Source organism: Camelus dromedarius, chromosome 17 (assembly GCF_036321535.1).
Source record: "Camelus dromedarius isolate mCamDro1 chromosome 17, mCamDro1.pat, whole genome shotgun sequence".
Lineage (NCBI taxonomy): Eukaryota > Metazoa > Chordata > Mammalia > Artiodactyla > Camelidae > Camelus > Camelus dromedarius.
Genome location: NC_087452.1, coordinates 1,406,642 through 1,429,676, shown reverse-complemented (window position 1 = coordinate 1,429,676; position 23,035 = coordinate 1,406,642). Strand labels below are relative to the sequence as shown.

The 23,035-nt window shown below is 60.8% G+C and overlaps 1 protein-coding gene across 2 annotated transcripts in view; it reads right to left on the bottom strand.

Annotated features, from left to right (window-relative positions):
• The window catches only part of EEFSEC (eukaryotic elongation factor, selenocysteine-tRNA specific), a 146,527-nt gene that overhangs the window by 6,318 nt on the left and 117,174 nt on the right, over nucleotides 1–23,035 (bottom strand). For both annotated transcript variants that reach the window (XM_031469790.2, XM_064496163.1), the window contains exon 6: nucleotides 12,569–12,725. In XM_031469790.2, coding sequence (XP_031325650.2) covers nucleotides 12,569–12,725 — 157 coding nt within the window. The remainder of the gene's footprint in view (nucleotides 1–12,568; nucleotides 12,726–23,035) is intronic.

Here is a 23,035-nt window from a genome sequence, read left to right as displayed (position 1 = left end):
CACCACTCAGTGTCGCCTACTGCCGTCAGCCCGGGGCCACGCCCCCTGAAGAGCCTGTGCAGGGTCACTAAGGCTGGTGATCGGGGCAGCCAGGGCTCATACCTCCTGCCCGGGGCCGTTCCCGGGGTGGAGTGCAGCCTGGGAGCCCAGGCAGGCCCCCATCCCTCACAGAAGCAGCACAGCCGCGGTGGGGAGCATGCCCGGCACCCCCCAGGGCCCCTGCCAGCTACCTCATCTGATCTGCTCTTGGGTCAGCGGCCTTCCAGAACAAAGACCTGACTTACCCTCCCAGCTCAGAAATCTTCAGGTGTTCCTCAGGCAGGCGTCCGAATTCCTCTAACCAGGCCTGGACCATCTGTCTCCTGCACAGACCCCACCACTGACCCCTGCACAGGCCCCGCCTCTCACCCAGCACAGACCCCTCCTCACCCAGCACAGACCCCACCTCACCCAGCACAGACCCCACCTCTCACCCCCGCACAGGCCCCACCTCCGACCCCGCACAGACCCCGCCTCTAACCCGCGAACAGGCTCCGCCTCTGACCCCCGCACAGACCCCACCTCTCACCCCCTCACAGGCCCCACCTCCGACCCCGCACAGACCCCGCCTCTAACCCGCGAACAGGCCCCGCCTCTGACCCCCGCACAGACCCCACCTCTCACCCCCCCCCCACAGGCCCCACCTCTGACCCTGCACAGACCCCGTCTCTCACCCCTACAGGCACGGCCTCTCACTCCCCCAAGCTCTACCCACTGCTCCCTCAACCTGGGGTACCCCACGATGCACGTCTACTTGGCAAACCCCACTTAGCCTTCAGTCTTTCAGCAAAAAACTTAGCACTTTGGTTCTGCCTTCTTTGATGCTTTCCAGGCCTCCCTCTGGGGGGGACCACGGCTCTCTCCACTGTCCCATATCAAGAGCCATGTCCCCAGGAGACAGGGTGCAGCCTGCAGCCGCGGCCAGCATCTCCAGGAAGGGGGACTCAGGCAGCCCTGCACACCTGCCCTCTGTTTTATCTGCCAGGGACCAGGCCCTGACAGCCAGCGCTCCCACGGCGGCCCCACCCCCCAGGGAATCAGAGCTCACCCCGTCCCCCTGGATACTGTTACCCTCCCGCAGCCCACAGCAGAGTCAGGCTCGTCAACCTACAGGAGGCCTGGGGAGCAGGGGGTTGGTTGGCTGAGCTGTGGGAGGAGGTGGGTATGCACTGGCCCTCTGGTCCAGCGGGAAGCCCACCCAGATTTGGAGCCAGCCCCTCGGCACGCAGGGGCCCCATACCCTAGTCCCTTCCCTTCAGCCCCTGTTCCCCATCAGCACAGGCAAGAACCGAGCAGCCGTGTGGGTGGTTCAGAGGGGCTGGGATAAGTGCTCCAGGAGCTGGGGGCCTGCCGGGCAGGGGTAGGGCCCTAAGGACACAGCAGAGTACCCTGGGGACTCTTCCCAGCTGGCCGGCTGGGCTGGGCTGAGGTTTGACAAAGCCCCTGGGTGGGGAGGGCAGGCTGGAACCCTGCGGTGCCCTGGGGGAGGGGGCTGTGCAGACAATGGCTGGGCCTGGCCTGGCCAGGTCACCTCTGCCACCACCACTGACACAACCGCTCAGCTAGAGTTCTCCACACACCGCCAAGCCGGCGACGTTCAGCATCTCACTCAGGCCTCCAGACATCCCATGGGCCACTTTCCAGGCAGGGGAGGTGGCTGCCCAGGTCACACAGCTGGTCAGGCCTGGCCAGCCCAGTGCCCTTGTGCTTCTTGCTGGGACAAAGCCGAAGGGACAGGCAGGGGGCACAGGGGTGGGGAGGTGGCGCTAGGCAAGGGCAGAACTGGGGCCGCCCCGACCCAGCAGCATGGGCTGGGCCAGGGGACTGTCTCCGATACTTCCAGGGGTGAGGCCTCGCTGCCTCCGTGTTCTGGGTCCCACTGGGGGACTGCTGGACCCAGCTGCTGCCCACAGATGCTAAAAGTGGCCTCTGTGGCGGAGAGGGGGTCTGAAGTGGAAGACCACCTTGTGTGAGGCAGGCCTGGCCTGAACGGTCCAGGGTCAGGCACGGCCAGTGCTCCCCAATCACAAGGACACCGTCAGTGACCCTGGCCAGTATCCAGGCACCGCTCCAAGTGCTCCTGGGCCGCCGTGCCCTTGATTCCGCACCGTACCCTGGGGGCGGGCTCCTCACACGCAAGGAAGGATGCGGCATGAGGTCAACAGGAGGGAGACCAAGGTCACGGCCAAGACACGGTGGGCTGAGCTCAAACTGCCCCTGCCCAGACTGGTCCTGACCCACAGCCTCCATCGTGGTGCACGCGGCCCCATCCCTACCCAGCCGAGGCTTCCCAAGGGCAGAGGCCAGATCCCGGATCCCGGCCCAGGAAGGGTGGGGAAGCCCTCTGTCAAGGCTCGGCTCATGTGAGGAAGACCCCCCTCCACTGCGCCAGCAGGGGCAGGAGCCGGGGCCTGGGGGTGAGAACGACTCACCCAAGGCCACACAGTCAGCGGCAGAGAGGTGGCCACACGGCCTCAACAGCCCCCTAGAGCCCTGGCCGTCCTCCAGGTGGTGGGAGGACAGCGCGTGCCCCCTCTCCAGAGCCCCACAGAGTGTCGTCTCTCTGCTGGTGCTGACGGGGGCCTGGCTCTGCCGGGGATGCGCAGACACGTGCATGCGTGTCTCTCAAATGAGAGAGCCCTGCTAGGGCAGGGCCCCTCCCTCGGTAGGTTTTCCTGAACGAGGAGGCTCCAGAAACAGTGAACAGGCCTTGGGGGGAACCGCGCGGCTGGGATGGAGCTCTGAGCCTGAGGTCCAGTCTGGATGCCGGGCCATGTGACGCGGTGGCCCCACCCCGCTCTGAGTGGTGAGGATGAGGGGTTTGGGATGGGTGCGTGGGCTCTGGCGCCAGGCTCTGTCCCTCCACCGGACAGCAAGGACTCCCCCTCCTGCAGGGCCCCCTGGAGGCTGAGGGGGAGGGCGCGGTTCCTGGTGGCCCCACAGAGAATGTCCCCACCACGGAGGGGGCCGAATTTTAATCCTCCGAACACTCACTCCCTAAATGTGTACGGTCTTTAACAGCAGTTAATCTTCAATTAAAATACCTAGAGCAGAAACTGAGATAACTGCTTTAAAAGGTAGAGCTTATTGACAATAAAAGTCTTCTTCATATTGCTTTTCTTTAAAAAAATTCCACATATTAAAAATGTCATTTTTATGACTTGGGAAAAAACCCTCCTCCAGAATAATGAGGGGGAACAAAGGGCCAGGGAGCCGCCATGGCCCGGGGTCCATGTGTGGCATCCTGATTACTGTATCAGCCCGGCTTCCAGGGTGCGGGCAGAGGGGCGGGCAGGCGCGGCGCTGGCTGTCCTCTCTGGCTGACAGGGACGGGCTCCGTCCACACTCTTGATGTGGCAGCTGTGGGCTCCCTGACCCTCAAAGGCTGCCGCCTGGGTGAGCACAAGGCCACCCACCCCTCCACACACGCACAGCCCCTCAGAGGCAGGCCGGGCTTGGCCGGTGTTCTCTGTGAGCCTGGAGCAGGAAGGGCGCCCTGCCTTCCCACCCCTGGAAACAAGCTTTCTTCCTCTGTTTTCCAGATAAACCTTGTGGAGACCTTAAACATTGGGTGCCCAAGCTGCCAGTCCCGAGTGAGCTCCGTGCACACGGACGTGTCTGCCACCTATGTGGTCCTTGGGTGTGGCAGCAGGGCTGGGAGGGCGAGGCGGACCCAACAGGTGAAGGAAACCAGGAGCTGGCAGACAGCACCACGGGCTGAGCCCCGGGGAGAGGGCTGGACCCCCGCCCCTTCCCCGTCTCGGCGCCCTCGCACCAGCCTGGGGCACACAGGGCCCCGAGGAGACTGAGCTGGGGTCGGCACCCGGAGCCCACCTGTCACCCCCTCTCCACCTGTCAGGGGGTCCAGGTGTGGTCTCCAGTGTGGCTGGGGGCAGTGAGGGTGCATGAACAGACCCTCCTTCAAGGCTGAGCTCAGTGCTGCCTCCTCTAAGAAGGCCTCCTTCCTAGCTAGGCTGGGCGGCTGCTTCTCTGCGCCCACAGGCAGACGTGTTGGGGGCCTCCTTCCTGGGGCTCACACTCTCATCAGAGACAAAAGAAAAGCACCAGCCTGGGGGTGGAAGCAGCCTTCACAACATCGCTGAAATACTTGAATGACTCACCTTCAAACGCAGGACACTGGACGCGCAATTCTGCATTTCTAGTTAGTCCTGAAAAGCCAGAGGGCCCGTCCTCAGGCTCCCACTCTGCAGCAGAGGGAGGGGTGCGCCGTGTGGCTCCTCTCTGCTGCTGCCAAGCACCGGCTCCCCTACTTCTGTCCCCTGCTGTTCCTGAAGGCACCTGAGTTGGCAGCCGGCAGTGCGAGCCCCGAGCCGCAGCCTGCCCCTGGCGCGGGGTCTCTGGCCCAGGGCCTGGCACGAGTGCTGGCTGTGGCTGCTGGGCAGGGCTTGGGCCGGGCTGCGGCGCCCAGAAGGGCACGTGCTCTCCCTCGTGTTCTCCACCAGGAATCAAGTGGAACAGCCAAGATCCAGGGATGGCTCAGCTCAGCTGTGTGGCTTCATGCAAGGCATCTGACTCTGGGCCTCAGTCTCCTCATCCCGAAAGTGGGGCAGCAGCAGAACTTACTCTGTGGGGCGATCAGAAGGCCCACGGGAGTCAACAGGACGGAAGCACTGAGGACAGTGTCCGGCACAGAGCAAGGTCTGAGATGCATGGACCTCTGTCACACTTCAGTCACCGCCCCCAGGGTGTCCACCAGGCACACGTCACAGCACACGCCGGACACCTGAGTGCCCTAGGCCCCGATCAAGGTGTGGGGACCACAGCAGCGTGTGGGCTGTGTCCGCCAGGGGGACAGGCTCACAAGCCATGCAGGGAGGAGAAGGTTTCTGGGAGCCATGTGTGCTGTGAAGGAGGCAGAGCAGAGTGACAGAGAGAGGCACTGAGTCCGGGCGGGTGGTCCCTGGGGGGGTGCTCAGGGAGGCCCGTCTGAGGCCTCAAAGGCAGGAAGGAGTGGCTGAGGATCTGAGGCAGAGCACAGGAGGGAGCTTCACTCACGACCTGCCCCGCGCGGGCAGGAAGGCGCTGGCATGGCGGGGAGGGCCGTGTGGGCGCCCCGGGCTGCTTCCTTCCCTGGACACCGTGAGCTGCACTAGGCTGGGGCGGGCAGTGGGAAACGGGAGTTACTTTTCCTTCTCTCTCCCTCCCTTCTCTTTCCTCAGGTTCACCAGAGTGTGGCCACGAGGGCACGAAGGGAGAGAGGGCAAGAGTTGAGAGTGGTGGGAATTTATGGGCCCAGAGAGCTGCCTTTGGCGGGGCTGGGGGAGGGGCTCCCTCTGCCAAAACAATATTTAATTTTTTTTAAAGGCAGCTACAAAGCCATGATTAAGCTTAGGGCCCTAAAACAAGCCCATAAAATCGAAAAATATTTATCTGGAAGGGTGGCAAGTCCCATAAAAGGTTTATGAATGTTCTACAACTGCCCCGGCAGGAAGCTGGCCTCCCACTCACCTCCCTTCTGTGAAGACACACACACAGACACTCACGCTCACGGGCACAGACACAGCGACGGGCACGCACCTGGGGACGCACAGCCCCATGGCCCAGGGCCCCTTCGGGTGGGCTCGGGCCGCGGGGGAGGGCGGAGCCGGCGTCGCCTGTCTCTGCCCCGGACCAGCGGGCCACGCACGCCTGGGCGGTGGGCTTGTGCCCTCCCCCCACGCCGTGTGCTCTGGCTGGTGGCCGCAGTGTCTGCCCTCGGCAGGCAGCACTCCAGGGCCTCCTGCGGACCCGGCCTGCAGGGCCGTGCGCGCCCTGTTCTCAGGCAAGTCGCCTCAGGGCCCAGGAGTTGAGGGCAGCCTGTCTGTCGTCTGGCAGCCCTGAGAGCCTGAGACTGAAGGGCTGCAGGAGCTGTTGCTCCTCATAACCTGGGAGGAGGATGTTAGGGCCCCCGTTTCAGAAGAAGAAACTGAGAGATCTGCCTAAGGTGGCCCAGGCAGTGGCCTCAGAGACACAAGCTCAGGCCTGGCTCTTGTGGCTTCTCCTGTCCCGAGGCTGTGGATGAAGTCCACACCAGGCCGAGGTGCAACTGGCCCCCCCGAACTCTCCCACTGCACGCTCTACCACTTACCCTGCCCCGGGCCCAGCCGCAGGGCCTTTGCACACACCCTCCGGCCACCCTAGTGAACTCTGAGTCATGAGCCAGGTCTTGCCACCATGCGGCTTTCTCAAAAGTGCCCCGGGTTCATCTAGACCCCAGGGAACTGTGCGCTTCCTGTCACCTGCCTGCTTTCTTCCTAGTGCCCAGCTCTCTGGAGATGTGGAACCCCGGAGGGCAGGAGGGCAGCGACTTCTCCTGCCCCCAAGTCCCTGGCCTGAACCGAGGGTGCAGCACATGAAGGAGCTGGACGTGAGCTCCAGAGCTGGGGCAGGCGGCCCCTCCAAGGTCCCCAGTGGCCTCAAGCTGCCCGTCCTGCCCAGAGAAATCACCCAGTGCCTGTGGCAAGGCCCAGCCCAGGGGCCAGTTTCCAGGCACCCCCCCCCCCCCAACAACAGCAGAGATGAGCAGGCAGGCGGAGGGAGGCTCACTGACAAGCTCACGCAGCTGTGTCCACACGTCTGCACGTACCCCCTTCCTGAAGGCACCGCGACAGACTCCACACCTGTGACGTGACTGCCCGGGGGCGCAGGAAGGTCGGTCCCAGCCCACGCTGATGCCACGTTACAGACGGGAAGTGGCCGCCAGCAGAGATCACACAGAGCAGACCAGGGGCCCAGGTGCCCCTTCACCCAGCTCTGCTCTCTGGGGAGGCTGGAAGGACTCCTGCAGGCGCCTGATATTTAGGGTTGGTCCCGGGCCTCCAAGAAACCAGGCTGAGGGCAAGCTGCTCTGAAATCCAATGACTGCAGCCTTCAGATGGCAAGAAACGGGAAGCGAGGGAGGCAGCAGGTCCTTGTCCCACCTGCAGACACGCATGTCCAGGACCAGACGTGGGAGATGCCCAGGGAAGTGCTCCCACGCCGCCCCGACGCTCTGACAGGTGGCAGGTGCGCAGGCTGTGGGGCAACACGCAGGCAGAGGGGTCAGCCAGGATGCTGACTGTGCGGCAGGCTCTGAAACCGAAGCAGCCAGCGCCCCAGCGACCCTTGGGCCAGCGCGGGACCAAGTTCGGGGACACTGGGTCACACGACAACACAGCCTGCGCAGGGAGAGCCAGGGCCCGGGGAGGGGGGCGTGCTCCCACTTTGTCTGCAGGGCTCTCGTGGCTGGGGGAGGGGGAGGCACAGGACAGAACGGTCACGTCTGTTCCATCTTGTTGGTTTCGGGGTGTCTGTTCTGTTCTGTGTGGCCAAAGTTTTCCAAGATGAAAAGAAAACTTTATTAATTTATATTTAGAAAATCAGATACTGGTTAAAGGAGAAGGAGGCACCAGGAACCCACCGAGCTGTGGGCGGTCTGCCCCAGGGACAAAGATGCCCGGCGGCCACGAGAGCTGGCCGGGCTGGCGTGCCCAGGCCCTTGGCACCGCCACTGCCCATGTGCCCGAGAAGTGCCAGAGGCCACAGGCTGCCCGCCGCAGCTGTCAAGGGAACAGCGTGGCATCCGAGAGCAGTGACACAGACGGGGCTGACCTCACCCAGGTCAGGGAAGGGGAGCTCTGTGACCCCAAGAAGGCACTCCCTCAGTCCCTGGTTCCTGTGTGTTGGTGGACTTCCTTCTAACGGGGTCCCAGGCCATGCTGGGCACACGCCCCCAGCCGGCCTCTTCCCGGGGCCCCTGGCACCGCCCGGCGGATGACATGGGAATGTGCCCAGGGTGAGGCCTGCCGGCAGATGGTTTCTGTCCACTGCGCTGTGTTTATGTTAATTGCAGATATTTTTTAACGTATTGTGTTACTCCATCCATCTTTGTGAACGGTCCGTCTTGTAAAATTCTTTTAATGATGTTAGTTTTTCCTGCCTATCTTCATCATCTACAATTATTTATAATATCATTGTCTTTGTTTCAAATACTGGGTATAAACATTGTTGTAACAGTTCTTCGATGGAGTTCATATAATTTTTACAATTGCTTTGAAATGCTTCAGTGGCCGAAAGGGGAGGAGGTTGGCCATTCTTTTGGGGGGAAAAAGACACCCCAGAGTGCTGTCTGAAAGGTCCTCCTCCGTCAGGATGGCCTCCAGGAGAGGCAGCGGGTGGGGGCAGCAGCTGGCTGTTTCTGGCTTCGGTTTCAGAGCTGCCGCCCCACAGACGTGGGGCCAAGACCCACCGAGGCCTTGGCCGGGCTCCAATGCCAGTGAGAGAGACGGATGGCTTGTTCCCACTGTGCTGGGGTTTTCTGAAACCTCAGCTTTCACCCCTCACCTCTCGTCAGCCGCTTTTCTCCCATCTGAGCCGCTTTCTGGAGTCTCCTCGGCCGCTGGGGACAGAACCCGGCAGGGTGCCCGTAAGCGCCCGGGGAGGTCCACCCTCACCTTGGGCCGCTGCCTGACAAGGCTTCAGGCCCCTGCAGGGCTGACGTGGGACAGGCTGGAGGGGCGAAGGCAGCTGGACCAGCAGCCGGCCTGGGGTGGGGACGAGAGAGGCCAACCTGAGGCTTCCCAGGGCCCGCTGTGGACCCCAGGGGTGGGTCACGGCCCCAGGCCTTAGAGCCAGCACCAGCCTCCAACACTTCAGATCCTGGCCTCCTTTGCCCACACACCCTTGGTGGCCCCCCACTACCTGGAGTGAGCCCGGCCAGCCCACCCTGGGCCCCTCACCAGGCCCCCTGCCTCCTTCTGAGCCGCCCGCTGGCTGGGGGCGCCAGATGGCCTGCTTCCTGGGATGGTGCTGGCCCTCGGAGGCAGCTGCACAGATCCAACACGGCCCTGCCCCTCGGGGCTCAGGCTGTCCCGGGTCTAGTGAAGGGTGACTCACCCTTCCAGGATCTGAGACGCCCCCTAGTCCTCGGTTCCCTCTCCTGCAGCCTCTCGGTCGGACCTCCTCCACACCCGGCCTGAGGCGGGGAGGGAGCTGCCTCCTGTGACACAGAGACCCGCCTGGGGACCAAGCGGCCGAGGACAGGCCCGGGTCTGGGCTCGGCTTCAGGGCTCAGCACGGGCCTGGCACAGAGGGTCTTGGCTTTGGGCCAGACGTGCGGATGCCGTCTTGGGAGAAGGGCCTCACAAGGCTCAGGCAATGAAATCTGCACGTTAAAGAAAAACAAACAGGCTAGAACTCTCAGCCCATCATCAATATTTTCACTCGACTTCTTCTCTGTTCTCTGCAAAAGCTTCCTTTTACGTGCTCAGCCACTTGGCGTATGCAACTTTGTGTTCCGATTCTTTTCAAAGCAGAAAACCAAGAGACGGGTAGGTGCCCGAGCAGAGAGGCTGGGCAGCGGGTGTGGGGCAGGCGCGCACAGCACAGCGCGCCGCTGTGAGAGGGAGGAGGCGGCTTTGGGAAGGAGGACAGGACCTGGGGTCCGATTTAGGCTTTGGCTGAGGATCTCGATGCCCCACGGCAAGACTGAGTCGCAGGAGGGTAGGCCCGGTGTGACGCGGCCTTCACCGTGGCCGTGGTTCCCAGTTGCTGCTCCAGGCTTTTCCCAGGTGACCGTCGGCAGGACGCTCGGCCCCGTGCCAGTTCACCTCCTGGGAGTCGTGTGGTCGCTGGATGAGGGTGGTGAGGCCCCGAAATGTCCCCTCCAGCAGTCCTGGGAGCAACTCACAGCTGTCACGAGGGCCAGGTCACCGGTGTCCCCACCTGACTATTCTCTGGCTGGAAGTCGCCATGGAGCTCGTTTCCCCTGCCAAGTGGGACTCGTGGGGCTGGCGGGAGCTGCACACCAGGCCCCTCTGCTCTCCAGCGCCCCAGGGATGGAGACAATGAGACCAGCCCTGAGACCACGCGCATGGCGCACAGGCAGCGCTCGGGGGCCAGTGATGCTGCCACGCAGACAGGAGGAGGTCTGCCTGGAGGAGCCTCTTCTCTGCTGGCAATGTCCTCCACTACCCTCGCAACCAGCAGCGCCGCCCTAACTCCTCTCGTGGGGCCTCCAGCCTCCCAGGCCTCACAAGCAGAGGACACTGTTTTGAAGGGAACAGCTGTGTAAATGTGGGGCTCTCCAAATTTGAGACCCCCCCGAGACTTTCTGGGAAGGCTCCTCAGGGGTCAGGATGGGACTGCCCTTCCAGCCCCTCTGCTTTCTAAGAGCATCTTCTGGGGAAGCAATGGACCGAGTGCCAGGACCCTTGTCTCAGAAGCCAGAGTCTGCGGCTCCATAGGACGCCGTTTCCTTATCACCACACTCAGCCTGGACTCGCGAACCTGAAGCCCGTGTTCCCAGGCCCCCACAGTCCCCTCCACTCCCTGTCGCCTGCCACTGGCCTCTTCTACATCTGCTTGGCCCTGTCGGCCTTGCCATCCGAGGTGAGAGGCCGCAGAGCACCTAGGCCTGGGGGCAGGGGCTGGGGAGACACCCAGAGGACTCCTGGCCAGGCCACCCTGCAGAGTGAGCAGGATGCCCATAAGCTGCATTTGAAGGCGGCCCCATCCACGGTCTGCGGGCCGGACAGCCCCGGCTGCTCCCTGCTCCCGGAGCCTAACGTGCGCAGCACCAAGACCCCGGCCTCCCCAGGCCTCCGGCTCAACCCCACCCCTCCTCCACCTGGCACTGCGTGTTTCTGGGTCCTGAAGATTCCTTCACAATTAGCACTTCAAAAAGGTTAAGAGCGGTTCTTTAAGGGAGGGATGGCCGGAAAAGACGAGCAGGGGGTGGGGAGTCGGGTGGGAGGGATGAAGGAATCTAACCAGTTATATTTAATAAAAAGCTTAAAAGCCACAAACAGGAAGCAGACCTATTAAAAAGGCAACACTGACCTAAGACAGGAATGTGAACTCGAGTTGACTGAAGCAGCGTCACCACGTCCCCCGCCCCCCGTTCTCCCACCCCAGCACCCAGGGCCCCAAACAGGCCTCCTCCCCAGCCCTGAGTTCGCCTGGGGCAAGAGGAAGGGGAGCCACGGGGAGGTCAGCAGGATGCGTCCACCCTGAAGATGCCCCCCACCTGCGGGTCTGGACCAGCAGGCAGGGCCCTGGGGCCTGGGGGCTGAGTGCTCCAGGCTGCGCCCCTCCTTCCCGGCAGCGTGGTTCTCACCCCTACCAAGTGCCCGGAGGGCCCCACAGGTGTGGGCCAGGGCCCTGGGGACTGAGGTCTGGACACTGGCCTGCGTGTGCTCCCTGGGGCCAAGAACAGGGCACCGTGGGCCTCAGTTTGGCCCAGGTGACGACCAGGAGCATCTGAGGGACAGTGGAGAGGATGGGACAGGAGCCTGAAGCCCGGTGTCATGGCCAGAGGCCCCCCCAGGGGTGCACCTCATCCGTGACGGGGCACCTCCTCTGTGAGGGGGCTCAGTGGGGGCCTCGGGGCGCAGTCCCACAGCAAGTACTGCAGGGAAGCAGGTCCTGGGGACCACCGCCCTCCCTCAAGCAGGGCCAGAGGGAGGATTCCGAGGCAAGGGCTGGGCCAGGCTCTGGAAGGAGGTCTCGCAGGGGGCTGGCGACCCCCTGCCTGCAGAGTCCCTGGAGGGGCTGCACTCCAGGACCCCCTCGTTAACCAGAAGCAAACTGCCCCATGGCTTTCCATCCCTCACGGAGCCAAACCCTGTCCCACGGCTCAGCTCCGAGCGGCATGGCAACACGCGGACGTGAAGGCAGGCGGTTACGGCGCTCGCCGCGCGTGAAGACGGTCCTGACGCGCGCGTCACACAGATCTGCTGATGGAAGGGCCTCGGCCTTTCCTGCTGCCAGGCGCTCAGCAGGGCCCCCATGTCCCCCGCCCTCCTGCTCAGCAATGCCCCACTACAGCCCGTCCTCGGGCCGGGCCGTGCACAGCCTCACTCCCTCTGCAGAGCGCCTCTCTCCTGGTACCCGCGGGGCCCCCTCCGTCCCTCTGATTGCCCCCTACTCAGCAGTCACCTCCTCCCAGAGGTCTCCCTGGCTGCCGCTGTCCATACCTCCTGCACAGTTTGCTTTGTCCCACCCCTACAACCACGACCACGGCAGCATGCCTGGCGCAGCAGGACCTCAGGACGTTGGGGTGGAGGTGTGACGAGTGACAGGGTGGAGCTAAGGAAACCCAGGGGCCTGCATCCAGCAGCAAACACACACCTAGACCCTGTCAGGAACAAGTCCAGCTCTGACCAAGCAGGAGGCTCAGAGTCCGCCGGGTTGGAAAGAAGGTGACAACTTGCATCCTGGGAAACCCGACGGTGACCAGGGCAGCGTGCCAGCCCTTGGTGGTCTCCCTCATCAGCCGTGCCCCCAAACCGCCTGTCAGAGCAGCACTGTTATCTTCCCCGCACACGGACCACGTGAAGTGCCGAGTCCAAGCCAGGGGCCTCCAGGACCCACACCAGTCTCCAGCCAAAGCCAGTGGGACCAGAACCTGCAACGCCATGTGGGCTGAGCCCGGAGCACCCGCACAGGCGGGCCTAGAACCCAGAGCCAAGGGGCACCATCTGGGCGTGTCTCCTCCAGCTCTCCGTGCCCTGCCCGGATCCCCTGAGCAGGAGGAAAGGACCGCACTCACCTGGGATGTGGACCTTAAACTTGCCACTCTGGCCGAAGGCACTGTCAATGACACCCTGCTCCCCGGTGGACAGGTGCACCTTGAGCCCCACGAAGAGCTGGATGTTGGTCTCCTTTTTGAACAGGGAGCGGCCGATCACGCTGTAGTCATCCATCACCTGTTCCCGCGCCCAGTCCCGGAGAAGAGAGATTAGTGCTGGCATAGGCCGCGCCGCACCCGCCCAGGTGGTGTGCCCATCTCACGGGTGACGGAAGGCCCTGGAGCGGTGGTGGTAACCCCTCCTCGTCACCACCACCACCACCGACACCTATGGGCCTGGGCTGCATCCAGGCCGGCTGTGACCACTTGGTCGGATGGACACACTCAGCCCAGAACAGCAGTGTGTGGGAGGCCCTCCTTCCCACTTTACAGATGGGGAAGCAGAGGCACTGCAGAGTTGGGTGGCTTTGCCTGCCCCGCCTGGCTCCTCTCCAGGGCCTGTGCCAGAAGGTGCTGGGCCTCCGTGTGAAGAGAGGGAGTGAGGGGCGTGTGGGCGCAGTGTGCAGAGGGGCTGACGGAGTTTCTTCCTCAGAGTCACTGCTATTTCGGAGCAGGGTCTGTGCTCCACCAGGTCCCACATGGGGGCCACAAGAGACACTGGGGAGGCCCCGTGTGCTGGCCGGGTGGGGTCCGAGCAGGCAACAGTGTGAGCAGCTGCGTGGAGGCTGGAGGTGCTGCCAGCAGTGGGGCGTTGGGGGACTCTGTGGGTAAAGCTCAGAAGGTCCGGCTTCTGCCCAAGGTGCCAAGGTTTGGCCGGGGGCCCAGATGGATTGTTTTGAAAAGCAGAGACTGTCCCATTTACCCTAAAACCTTTTGGAAAAGCACATCCTATTCTATTTGATTCATAGCACCAGATAAAAGGTACCCGCATTCCTCCTCTCCCCAGTGATGGATGAATCGGATACAAGCAATGATAAGAATAATCATTTCCACTTGCACAGCCCTTTATAGCTCAGCCTCGTTCCCACACAGAACGCCTCCTCCCGTCCTCAGGATGTGCAGGGATCCCCTCTGCCTTCTGTCCCCGGCCCCGCCCCGTCTGTGGGTGTCCCTGCTCCCTCCCAGGGGGTGTCCAGCAAGGCTGCAGGGTGAACTGAATGGAGGCGGCTCCTCTGACCTGACCCACGTGACAGGGGAGTCCGAGTGAGCAGATGTTGCCAGCCCCAAATGGCCAAGGGTGGCCCTGTCGCTTTCCGGGGACGCCCAACCACACACCAGCCAGAATGGCCTGCATGTGGGGCTCTGCCCAAGCCTGTTCCAGCAGGTGTCAGAACTTTGGCTGAGCTGACCGATGGTTCTGGACGAGCCATTCTAACAGTCCTGACAGCATGGTGCTGGCACAAAACCAGACACATGGACCAATGGAACAGAACAGGCAGCCCAGAAATGAACCCACAAACTTTTGGTCAACTAATCTTCGACAAAGGAGGCAAGAATATACAATGGAATGAAGACAGTCTCTTCAGCAAATGGTGTTGGGAAAACTGGACAGCAGCATGTACATCAATGAAGCTAGAACACTCCCTCACTCCATACACAAAAATAAACTCAAAATGGATCAAAGACTTAAACGTAAGACAAGATACAATAAACCTCCTAGAAGAAAATGTAGGCAAAACATTATCTCACATACATCTCAGAGATGCCCTCCTAGGGCAGTCCACCCAGGCAATAGAAATAAAAGCAAGAATAAACAAATGGGACCTAATGAAACTTACAAGCTTCTGCACAGCAAAGGAAACCATGAGCAAAACAAAACGACAACCTATGGAATGGGAGAAAATTTTTGCCAACGATGAAACTGACAAAGCCTTGATCTCCAGAATATATATGCAGCTCATACGACTTAATAACAAAAAAACAAACAACCCAATCCAAAAATGGGCAGAAGACCTAAACAAGCAATTCTCCAAGGAAGAAATACGAATGACCAATAGGCACATGAAAAAATGCTCAATGTCACTAATTATCAGAGAAATGCAAATCAAAACTACAATGAGGTATCACCTCACACCAGTCAGAATGGCCATCATTCAAAAGTCCACAAATGACAAATGCTGGAGAGGCTGTGGAGAAAAGGGAACCCTCCTACACTGCTGGTGGGAATGCAGTTTGGTGTAGCCGTTATGGAAAACAGTATGGAGATTCCTCAAAAGACTGAAAATACACTTGCCATATGACCCAGTAATCCTGCTCCTGGGCATATATCCAGAGAGAACCCTACTTCAGGATGACACCTGCAATGTTCATAGCAGCACTATTTACAATAGCCAAGACATGGAAGCAACCTAAATGTCCATCAACAGATGACTGGATAAAGAAGATGTGGTATATTTATACAATGGAATACTACTCGGCCATAAAAAATGATAAAATAATGCCATTTGCAGATTGTCATTCTAAGTGAAGTAAGCCAGAAAGAGAAAGAAAAATACCATATAAGATCACTCATATGTGGAATCTAAAAAAAAAAAAAGACAAATGAACTTAAATATAAAACAGAAACAGACTCACAGGCATAGAACACAGACTTGTGGCTGCCAGGGGGGGGGGGGTCTGGGAAGGGATAAACTAGGAATTCAAGATTTGCAGATACTGACAGGTATATAGAAAATAGATAAACAAGTTTATACTGTACAGCACAGGAAAATGTATTCAACATCTTTTAGTACCTTATGGTGAAAAAGAATATGAAAGTGAATAAATGTATATTCATGCATGGCAGAAGCTGACACAACACTGTGAACTGACTGCACCTCAATAAGAAAATAATAAAAGGCCTGTCCTGGGCTCAGCCTCGTTGCTAAGAATGCCTGTCGCTGGGAGGAGTGGCCCTCCGAGCCCCCGATCCCCGGCCCCTTGGCCCCGCCAGTCCCCACCCCTGCCAAGGCCCCTGCTCATGCTGACCGAGGCACCAGCGGGTCCCAGGGAGGCCTCACAGCGCCCTTGTCTGCAAGGGGTGTCCCCGACCACTGAGGAGAGGTCAGGGCTGAGCTCAGGGACCAGATCTGAGTGGGCTGCCCTCGCCGGAGGGGGGTGCACAGTGGAAGCTTTGGCCCTGGCAAAGTCCCACCCGACTGTTTGGAAGGAGCCAGGCTGAGGCAGGAGCAGCAGGTGACACAGCCGGATGCTCTGGGGCCTGCGGGGCAGGACGGTGGGCCCGGCCTTTGCCAGGTCGGACTGGGACACCAGCTGCCCCAGAGCCCATGACCTGCCTGGAAGACTGACCACCTCATGAGGCCCCAGTGGGCAATGCCGGCAGTGTCCTCCCAGGCAGGAGTGTCCCCCTGGATAGGAGTGTCACCCCAGGCAGGAGTGTTCCCGCAGATAGCTGTCCCCCCAGGTGGCAGTGGCCCCCGGGGGGAAGTGTCCCTTTAGAGGCAAGAGAGCTGAAGTGCTTGGTCCTGGCAGCCTCCGCTTCCTCCTGGGGGAGGCCCCGGCTCGTGCATCGGGCCAGAGCCCGGCTCTGCAGCCACACTGCTGGGCTCGAGGCCCCTCCCCGGGCCCCCAGCCACACCTCACTCAAGACCTGGGGCGGCGGGGGTGGGGCAGCCGTCCTGACACTGACCACACACTCTTTCCGGCGCTGCCTGCGCCAAGCGCTGCCCTGGGAGGGGGCCGGCGGGCCTGCATGTGGGGCTCTCGGAACAGCGGCCGCCTGTTGGCACCAGCTGCCCCCACTTGGAGGGGGTCCTGGAAGGCAGGAGCTGGTCTCAGTGCATTTCGGCTCCCCCAGAGCACACCCCTCCAGAAGGAGGGGCGATGAGAGCCCCAGCTGATGTCTCGGCAGGAACCCCCTTCACAACGCCTGGTCAGAGGGACGGGGCCTTCCCGCTGGACACAGTGAGGCTCACGCCTCTGAGAGCTCCGGGAGGACCAGATGTGGCCTCTGTCCCAGGCGTCAGAGGCAGAGGGCTGTGCGACATGGCGTGGCCTGGCCCCCTCCATCTCTGGAACGTGTGCGCCCCGATGGTTGAGCTCTTCTCCATGTGACAGACTCTTCCAGCCAGAGCAGAGGCCTCAGAGCTCAGACACCTGCACACCCCACAAGGAGAACCCTTCTGAGACCACCTGGAGGCTTTCACTGTGGCATCAAACCAAAGGCAGTGCAGGTGGGATTTGCTCAGCAGCCGCCCTGGGGAGCGATGTGGAACCATGGCCAGCCCATTACAGTAACGTCTCTAAGTGGAACTTCCACTGAATGCATGAATAATCTGCTTCGTTTATAGGCCTTCCGTTGTGCAGGGCGAGTTCCCAAAGTGCAGTCACTGCTGCACAGGGCGCCCGGGCCCTCACGTCCTTCCACACCAGGTGAGTGTCCTCTGTCCCCGGCCTTTGAGTGGGGACTGGGCTGCAGCTCAGGTAATTATGTTGTTACATGTGTGTCTCTCCGGGGCCGGCTCCTGTGATGAGACTTGGGGGCCGTCCAAGTTCTGAAGCGACTATTCTAATTCAAACTGGAGCAGAGGCACCGAGGAGAGGGGGGCAGGCGGCTGTGAATCGCAGCTGGGGGGAAGGGCCGAGAGCAGAGAAGGCGTCAGGTTTCGGTCCTGACCCACCTCTTCCAGGTCTGCGACCCTGGGCACAGAGCTTCTCTGAACCTCAGTTTCCTCCTCCGGACAAGGCTGCTGTTAGGATAATGGGCTGGTGCTGGCAAGAGCGTCTGAGACCCGGCGGCAGGACAATGGCCCAGAGGCCAGAACCTGGATGGGCAGAGTGTGAAGCTGGGAGAAGCTCAGGCGGAGGAGGACGCAGCACCTGAGTGGGGCTCCTTGAACCACCAGGAGCCGAGGGTGAGTTACCCAACCTGTGGAAGATGCCCTGGGGGCTCTCAGAGGATGGAGCCAGCGAAGGGAGCCACCGGGGAGCCAAGGAGCTTCCTGGCCCAGGGATGAGGCTGAGAATGGGCACTTCAAGCCGCCAGGACTGACAACTCCCTGGGTCCTGGGACCACGATGTTCAGCCTCATCCACCCTTTTAGGCCTAAGAAACAAGTTCCCAAGGTAGCACCTTCCTCCCCCAGCACAGGGCCCGGGCAGACCAAGCTCTCCTGCAGCCTCAGTGCTCTCTCCTGCAGACGCCGACACACGTGTTCCCCTCCAAGGTCGCTGGGAGAAGAGACCAGATCTCTGACACCCGAGCGTGCTGGCGGCCATGCTCGTGCCCCGTAAGCCCTGACGCAAGCCCCGGAGGAAGACAGCCTTCCAGGGAGTTCCGGGGCCCCGTGAGGAGGCCCAGGGCGGCCGGGCTCTGGCGCCACTCGAGGAGGAATGAGCCAGGCCTGCCCCCAGGACGTCTTCCTCAGAACCCGGCCTGCCCAGCACCGAGCGGGCGCCTGGCCCACAGTGACGAGCCGGGCAGCCCACGACCCCTCCCCACGAGCCTGCCTCCCCATTTCTGCCCCCCCCCCCCGACTTGGGTGCTGATGAGGTGGCCCAGGGCACCGCCCCCACACGAGAGACAGGGAGGCCAGCACTGTGCTGAGCGGTAACCACGCCAGGCCCCAGCACACCTCCATTAATAAAGAAACAGGTCAGGGGGCAGGGTGTGACTGGTCCGCGGCCAGGCTGAGCAGCACCCACTAGGTACATTGGATCCAAGCCAGCTCTTCCCCTTTGTCCAGCCACCTGGACCCTGGGCCTACAGATGAAAAGGAAAAACAATTTCCAAAAGGGAACAGTGCTGCCAGGCATTCTAGCAGCTGAAGGAGCGTGCTGGAGGCTGTCTGGAAGGCAGGAGAGAGGCCCGGGCCGGGGGTTTGGACGGGGCCAGCACAGCATGGGCTGACCCTGCTTGGCCTCTGCTTCAGGAAGAACCTGTTTCCTCCAGCAGCCTGGGAGCCAAGTTGGGGAGCAAGGGGCAGCCGCGTGGCCGGCTGGACCCCAGCACTGCTGCCCAGGGGCAGCGTGGAGCCCGCACCCCCAGCCAGCACGCTCCCAAGTGCCCCGGCCATCAGCAGTGGAGCAGGGCGGGCGGAGCGGGGAGGCAGTGCGCGTCAGACTTCAAAGCCGGCCGCTCCTGGAGGCGCCTGCGTGTTTACACTTGGTTGGGCCGATGCCGCAGGCTCCTCGGGCCCAGCCCTCAGGCCTTCCCCGTCCGTCCGGCGCCAGTGGGTCCCAGACCCAGGACGGCCAGCACACCTGGCCTGACCCCCTCACGGGGGAGAAAAAGGTGCCAGCTTCCTGCCATGCCCCCCGCCCCCACCTGGGAAACCAGGCAGCAGCAATAGGAGCAGCACTGTGCCCGGCACCCTGTGCCCGCACTTTAGGCCTCGCCTCCAGCCCTCCACATCCTGAGAGGTGGGGGAGGAGACTCGCACGTCCGGCCTGCAGGGGCCCATCCAGTGGGGCCTGGAGCCGCAGACCTGCCCTTCCTGGCCCTCTGCTCACCTCCAGGCGGCCCCCGATCGGCACGCTGGCCATCCTCCCCACTGGCCACGCCCAGGGCCCACCGTGCACACCGAGGTGCAGACCTCCAACGTGGTGGCCTAGAAAGACATTTGAGTGGGACTTGGCACAGCGCCTCCATTTTCCAGGAGGTGATCTGGGCGGAGCTACACACGCTGCTGCCAGGGCAGTGGGGTGGCGGGCGGGGTGGAAAGGGGGCCCTATGTCTGAGGCACGAGGCGGGAGTCCTGGGCGTGGAGCCTTCATCTGCCCACCTCTTTCCATGTGATTTTTACAAATGAGGAATCAGGGCCCCACAGAGTCAGTGACTTGGTGACGGCCAGGCTGCTCAACCCGGCCCAGGCTGCCGGGTTCCGGGAGGGACTGGGCATGCAGAGGCCAGGTGACAGGGGTGGGGCTGGGGACTGTGTGCGTGCACACAGCCAGCTCCACCCAGAGCTTCTCCGGGACAAGCTGCTAGAGCCCAGCCTCCTCCCACCCCCAACCTGCTCGGGGTCGACCTCTGCCCGGCCCTTGGTGCCCCTGCACCTGCCCTCCTCCACTGCCCCCTCCACCCCAAGGTCTGACCAGTGATGGGGCTCGAGGCTTAAAGCTCTCCCGACCAGACCGCCTCCTCCCACCCTGGCAGGGCTCCTTGCCCCTCCCCGGCCCCTGCAGCCCCCACACCCCCCGACCAGTACACCCCTCTGATGTGTACGCAGGCCCGAGTCTGTCCTCCGCTAGGAAGACGCGCTTTCTGTGAGGCTCTGCCCCGGCTCACTGAGAGGAGCAGGTCTGACTCTGCAAGTGGCTGCGGGGCGGGGCCTCCGGGGACCCGGCCCAGTGGCGCCCGGCTCCGCGCTGACACACCCGCGTCCCTCATCATTTTTGCCAGATCTTCGCATGCTTGAACTGTTACTTACCTAATTAAAAAAATACATATGCCTAAAAGGGAAACTACACACTTCTCTAAAGAGAAAACACAACAGAGGAAGCTAACTGGTCAAAGTAAATACAATGTAAAAACTGCATCGAGTCCTAGTTACACACTCTAGCTACTGGAAGGGTCTGAATCTTCGCCCTGTCTTCTAGTCGCTCAAAATGCAGGTTACACGTGACAGAGGACTGTTAAAGTCACCTTCCAGAGAATCTGAAGCTTCCTCCGTGATATAATCAAAAGACCACAAGAAAACCGAAAAAGAGAGAAAATGTTGTTACTAAGAGATTCAACATTATGTAACAGCGTGAGAAACGCCTGGACCAGGGGAGCAGCAAGGGACTGCTTGCCAATTTCCAAGCAGAAAATGTATGAAAGAATGAACGGGACCTCCCGCCCCCCTGCCACTACACACACACACACACCTCTCGCCTTCATTTCTAATTTTAATGGCTCATGATTCCTACTGTCAACAGTCTCTCAGGCTTTCTCTGTGGCCACGGGCACCGCGGGGACGGGACTTTCCGGGTCACGGCGTGCACCCCTAGCTCTGAACACAGCGCACACAACAGGTGTCCCACAAATGCTTTTCCAACGACTATTGCTGAACGTTTTGCTTTTGTGTTTGGTCCGTACAGGTCGGGACTGTGCCTTTTGTCGTTACATGACATCCCTCTTTTTCTGGGTTAGAACTTTCAATCTTAAATTCCTCCTTTTCTGAAATTAATTCAACCAGTCATGCTTTCCTTTTGTTCATGGTCAGCTGACGTCTCTCTGTCCTCACTTCACTCTTGACCTTTGCTCGTCACTCCAAGTGTGTTTCCTACAAACCACACTGAGCAGATGTCATGTTTTAATCCAACTGTCATTCTGTAACTAAATAGGAGATTCCGCCGTTCACATTTGTATAATGACTGAAACTTGACTTCGTTCCTTCTGGTTTTGTTATTACGTATGAACAATGTTCTCGTTTTCCTCGTTTTTGTTGGTTTAACCAAATTCATTCAGTTTTTCCCCTTGTGTATGTGGAATTTCTACCACCCTTTCCACCCCAGCTATAACGTCTTCCCCTTTCTCTGTGTTCCTGATCTTACACATATGTCTGTACTTTCCCTGGAAAATGGGACTCCAGGGCCTGCCTGGCCTGCACAGGTCCCAGCTCCTTCCCCAGCCCTTCCCCAGGAAGGCTAGTCCTCTGGAGAACGTTCACTTCCCTTCTCCCCAGCCCCGCGAGCCCTCTGGAGCGTCTCCCAAGGAATCAGAGCACGCGCAGCGCTTCCCTTGCAAGCCCTCGTTCTGCTCCAAGTCTTATTACCGTTTAGATCGGGGGCAGCTAGAGGCCCCGGTTCTGCCCGTGATCCATTTTTGTTTGGTCTTTGAGCAAAGACTGTTTTTTACATTCTTCAATGGGCTGAAAAACACCAAAGGAAGAAGACTATTTCGTGATGTTTCAGAGCCCATAACAAAAGTCCCCGGGGCCCGGGCCGAGCAGCAGGCGCCGGGCGCCCGCGGCACAGCACCGGCGGGGAGGCACGCCGCTCCCCCGCCGCCCCTTCCCTCGGAGTTTACTCGCCGCCAGTGCCCACTCTGCAGGTCAGAGCAGGACGGTGGGCTTCGAATGGCACGCTCTTACGGCTCAGTGGGGTGTGGAATGTTATTTCATCGGATACACGGCAGGCACGTTTGTCGTTGGCTGCGCTAATACAACAGCGCGTACCGGGCATCGCAGTGCTCACATCTTGCGGCAAAACAGCGGTCAGAAGAGTGAGGAACCTTGAAACAGTGAGCCTCAACACGACAGCACAACATCTCCCCACACACTAAAAAGCGAGAAAGTAAGTTTCCAAGTGGCAACTTGTTAGCCACGCTAGGAAAGCCATTCACTGACGGTAACAATTTAACAATGTTTGCAGCTGCTGAAAAAGAGCGACCAGAGAAGATAAACTTGTTTCAGATGATAGATCTGAGGCAAGACCGGTTGTTTGGATGTGACCCATGGGCCAGAGTCTTCGAGGTGACACCAGCGAGTGAAGCCGTATCCACGAAGCCTGGCCGTTCAGAGTGAGCGACGAGGCAGAGCAGCGGGAGGGCGAGGGCGGTGGGGGCAGGGGCTGAGGGCTGCCCCCCCAGCATTTCACAGTCACCTCCCTCTGTGGAAAAGCAAGAAAAGGCTGGTGGCCCGACGCCCTGGGCTGGTGGCAGGGCCTGGGTCACTTTGTCTCCTGGCCCCTCCCCACCACCTTAGGAGGCAGTACGTATACTGCTCACAAACCCACAGCCCCATTCTTGACGGGCCCATGTGGGGTGAGCAGAGCTCTGAGCACACGCAGCCGGACGCTCCCCAGGACAGACATTTCAGCAGAGAACAACTACACTGCACACACTGCTCATAACCCCGGCAGGCCCACGAGGGCACTGCCTCTGTCACCGTCATCTTCAGTCAGCATCTGAGGGCTGGCCCAAGACAGATGGAGCCCTGAACAGGCCCGCCGACCCCTCGACACCTCCCAGAGACCCAGGGGCCAAGGTGCATGCCGCTGCTCTGCAGAAGGAAGCCAACGCTTGCGGAGGGATAGTCCCCGCCCAGTGAATGGCAGTGGGGGGACACAGACCAGTCCAGAGTCCATGCACAGCAGCAACGCAGGCGCCCACGGGGCAGAGGGTCCTGAGCCTGGACCTGCGAGTGGGTAAGGAAGAGGCTTCTCACCTCCCCACTGAGGGTGGGTCTTGGTGTCAGGGCAGGGGAGGGAGGGGGCAGGGCCTGAGTGCCCAGGGAGGATCCTGAGATGGGGGGGTCTGCAACGAGCATGTCCAGAGGAGAACGCTGTGGTCCAGGGGAGGCAGCGAGGCTGGAGGGGTCAGTGATGGAAACCTTGGCGTGTCTGACGTCGAGGCCCTGGACACCTTCTCCTGGGAGCCCACATCGGAGCCCTGTGCTGACTCAGGGCTGACCGGGACAGGCGACCCTCCTCTGCTATGTGAGGAACAGAACCACGGGGCCTGCCGAGACTCAACCCAGGACGCCTCTAGGAGCCCGAGCTGCCTGACGCGGGGGTCTCAGCACTGCTGCTCTGGGTCAGCTGAGCCCAGCCGGGTCCCAGGACT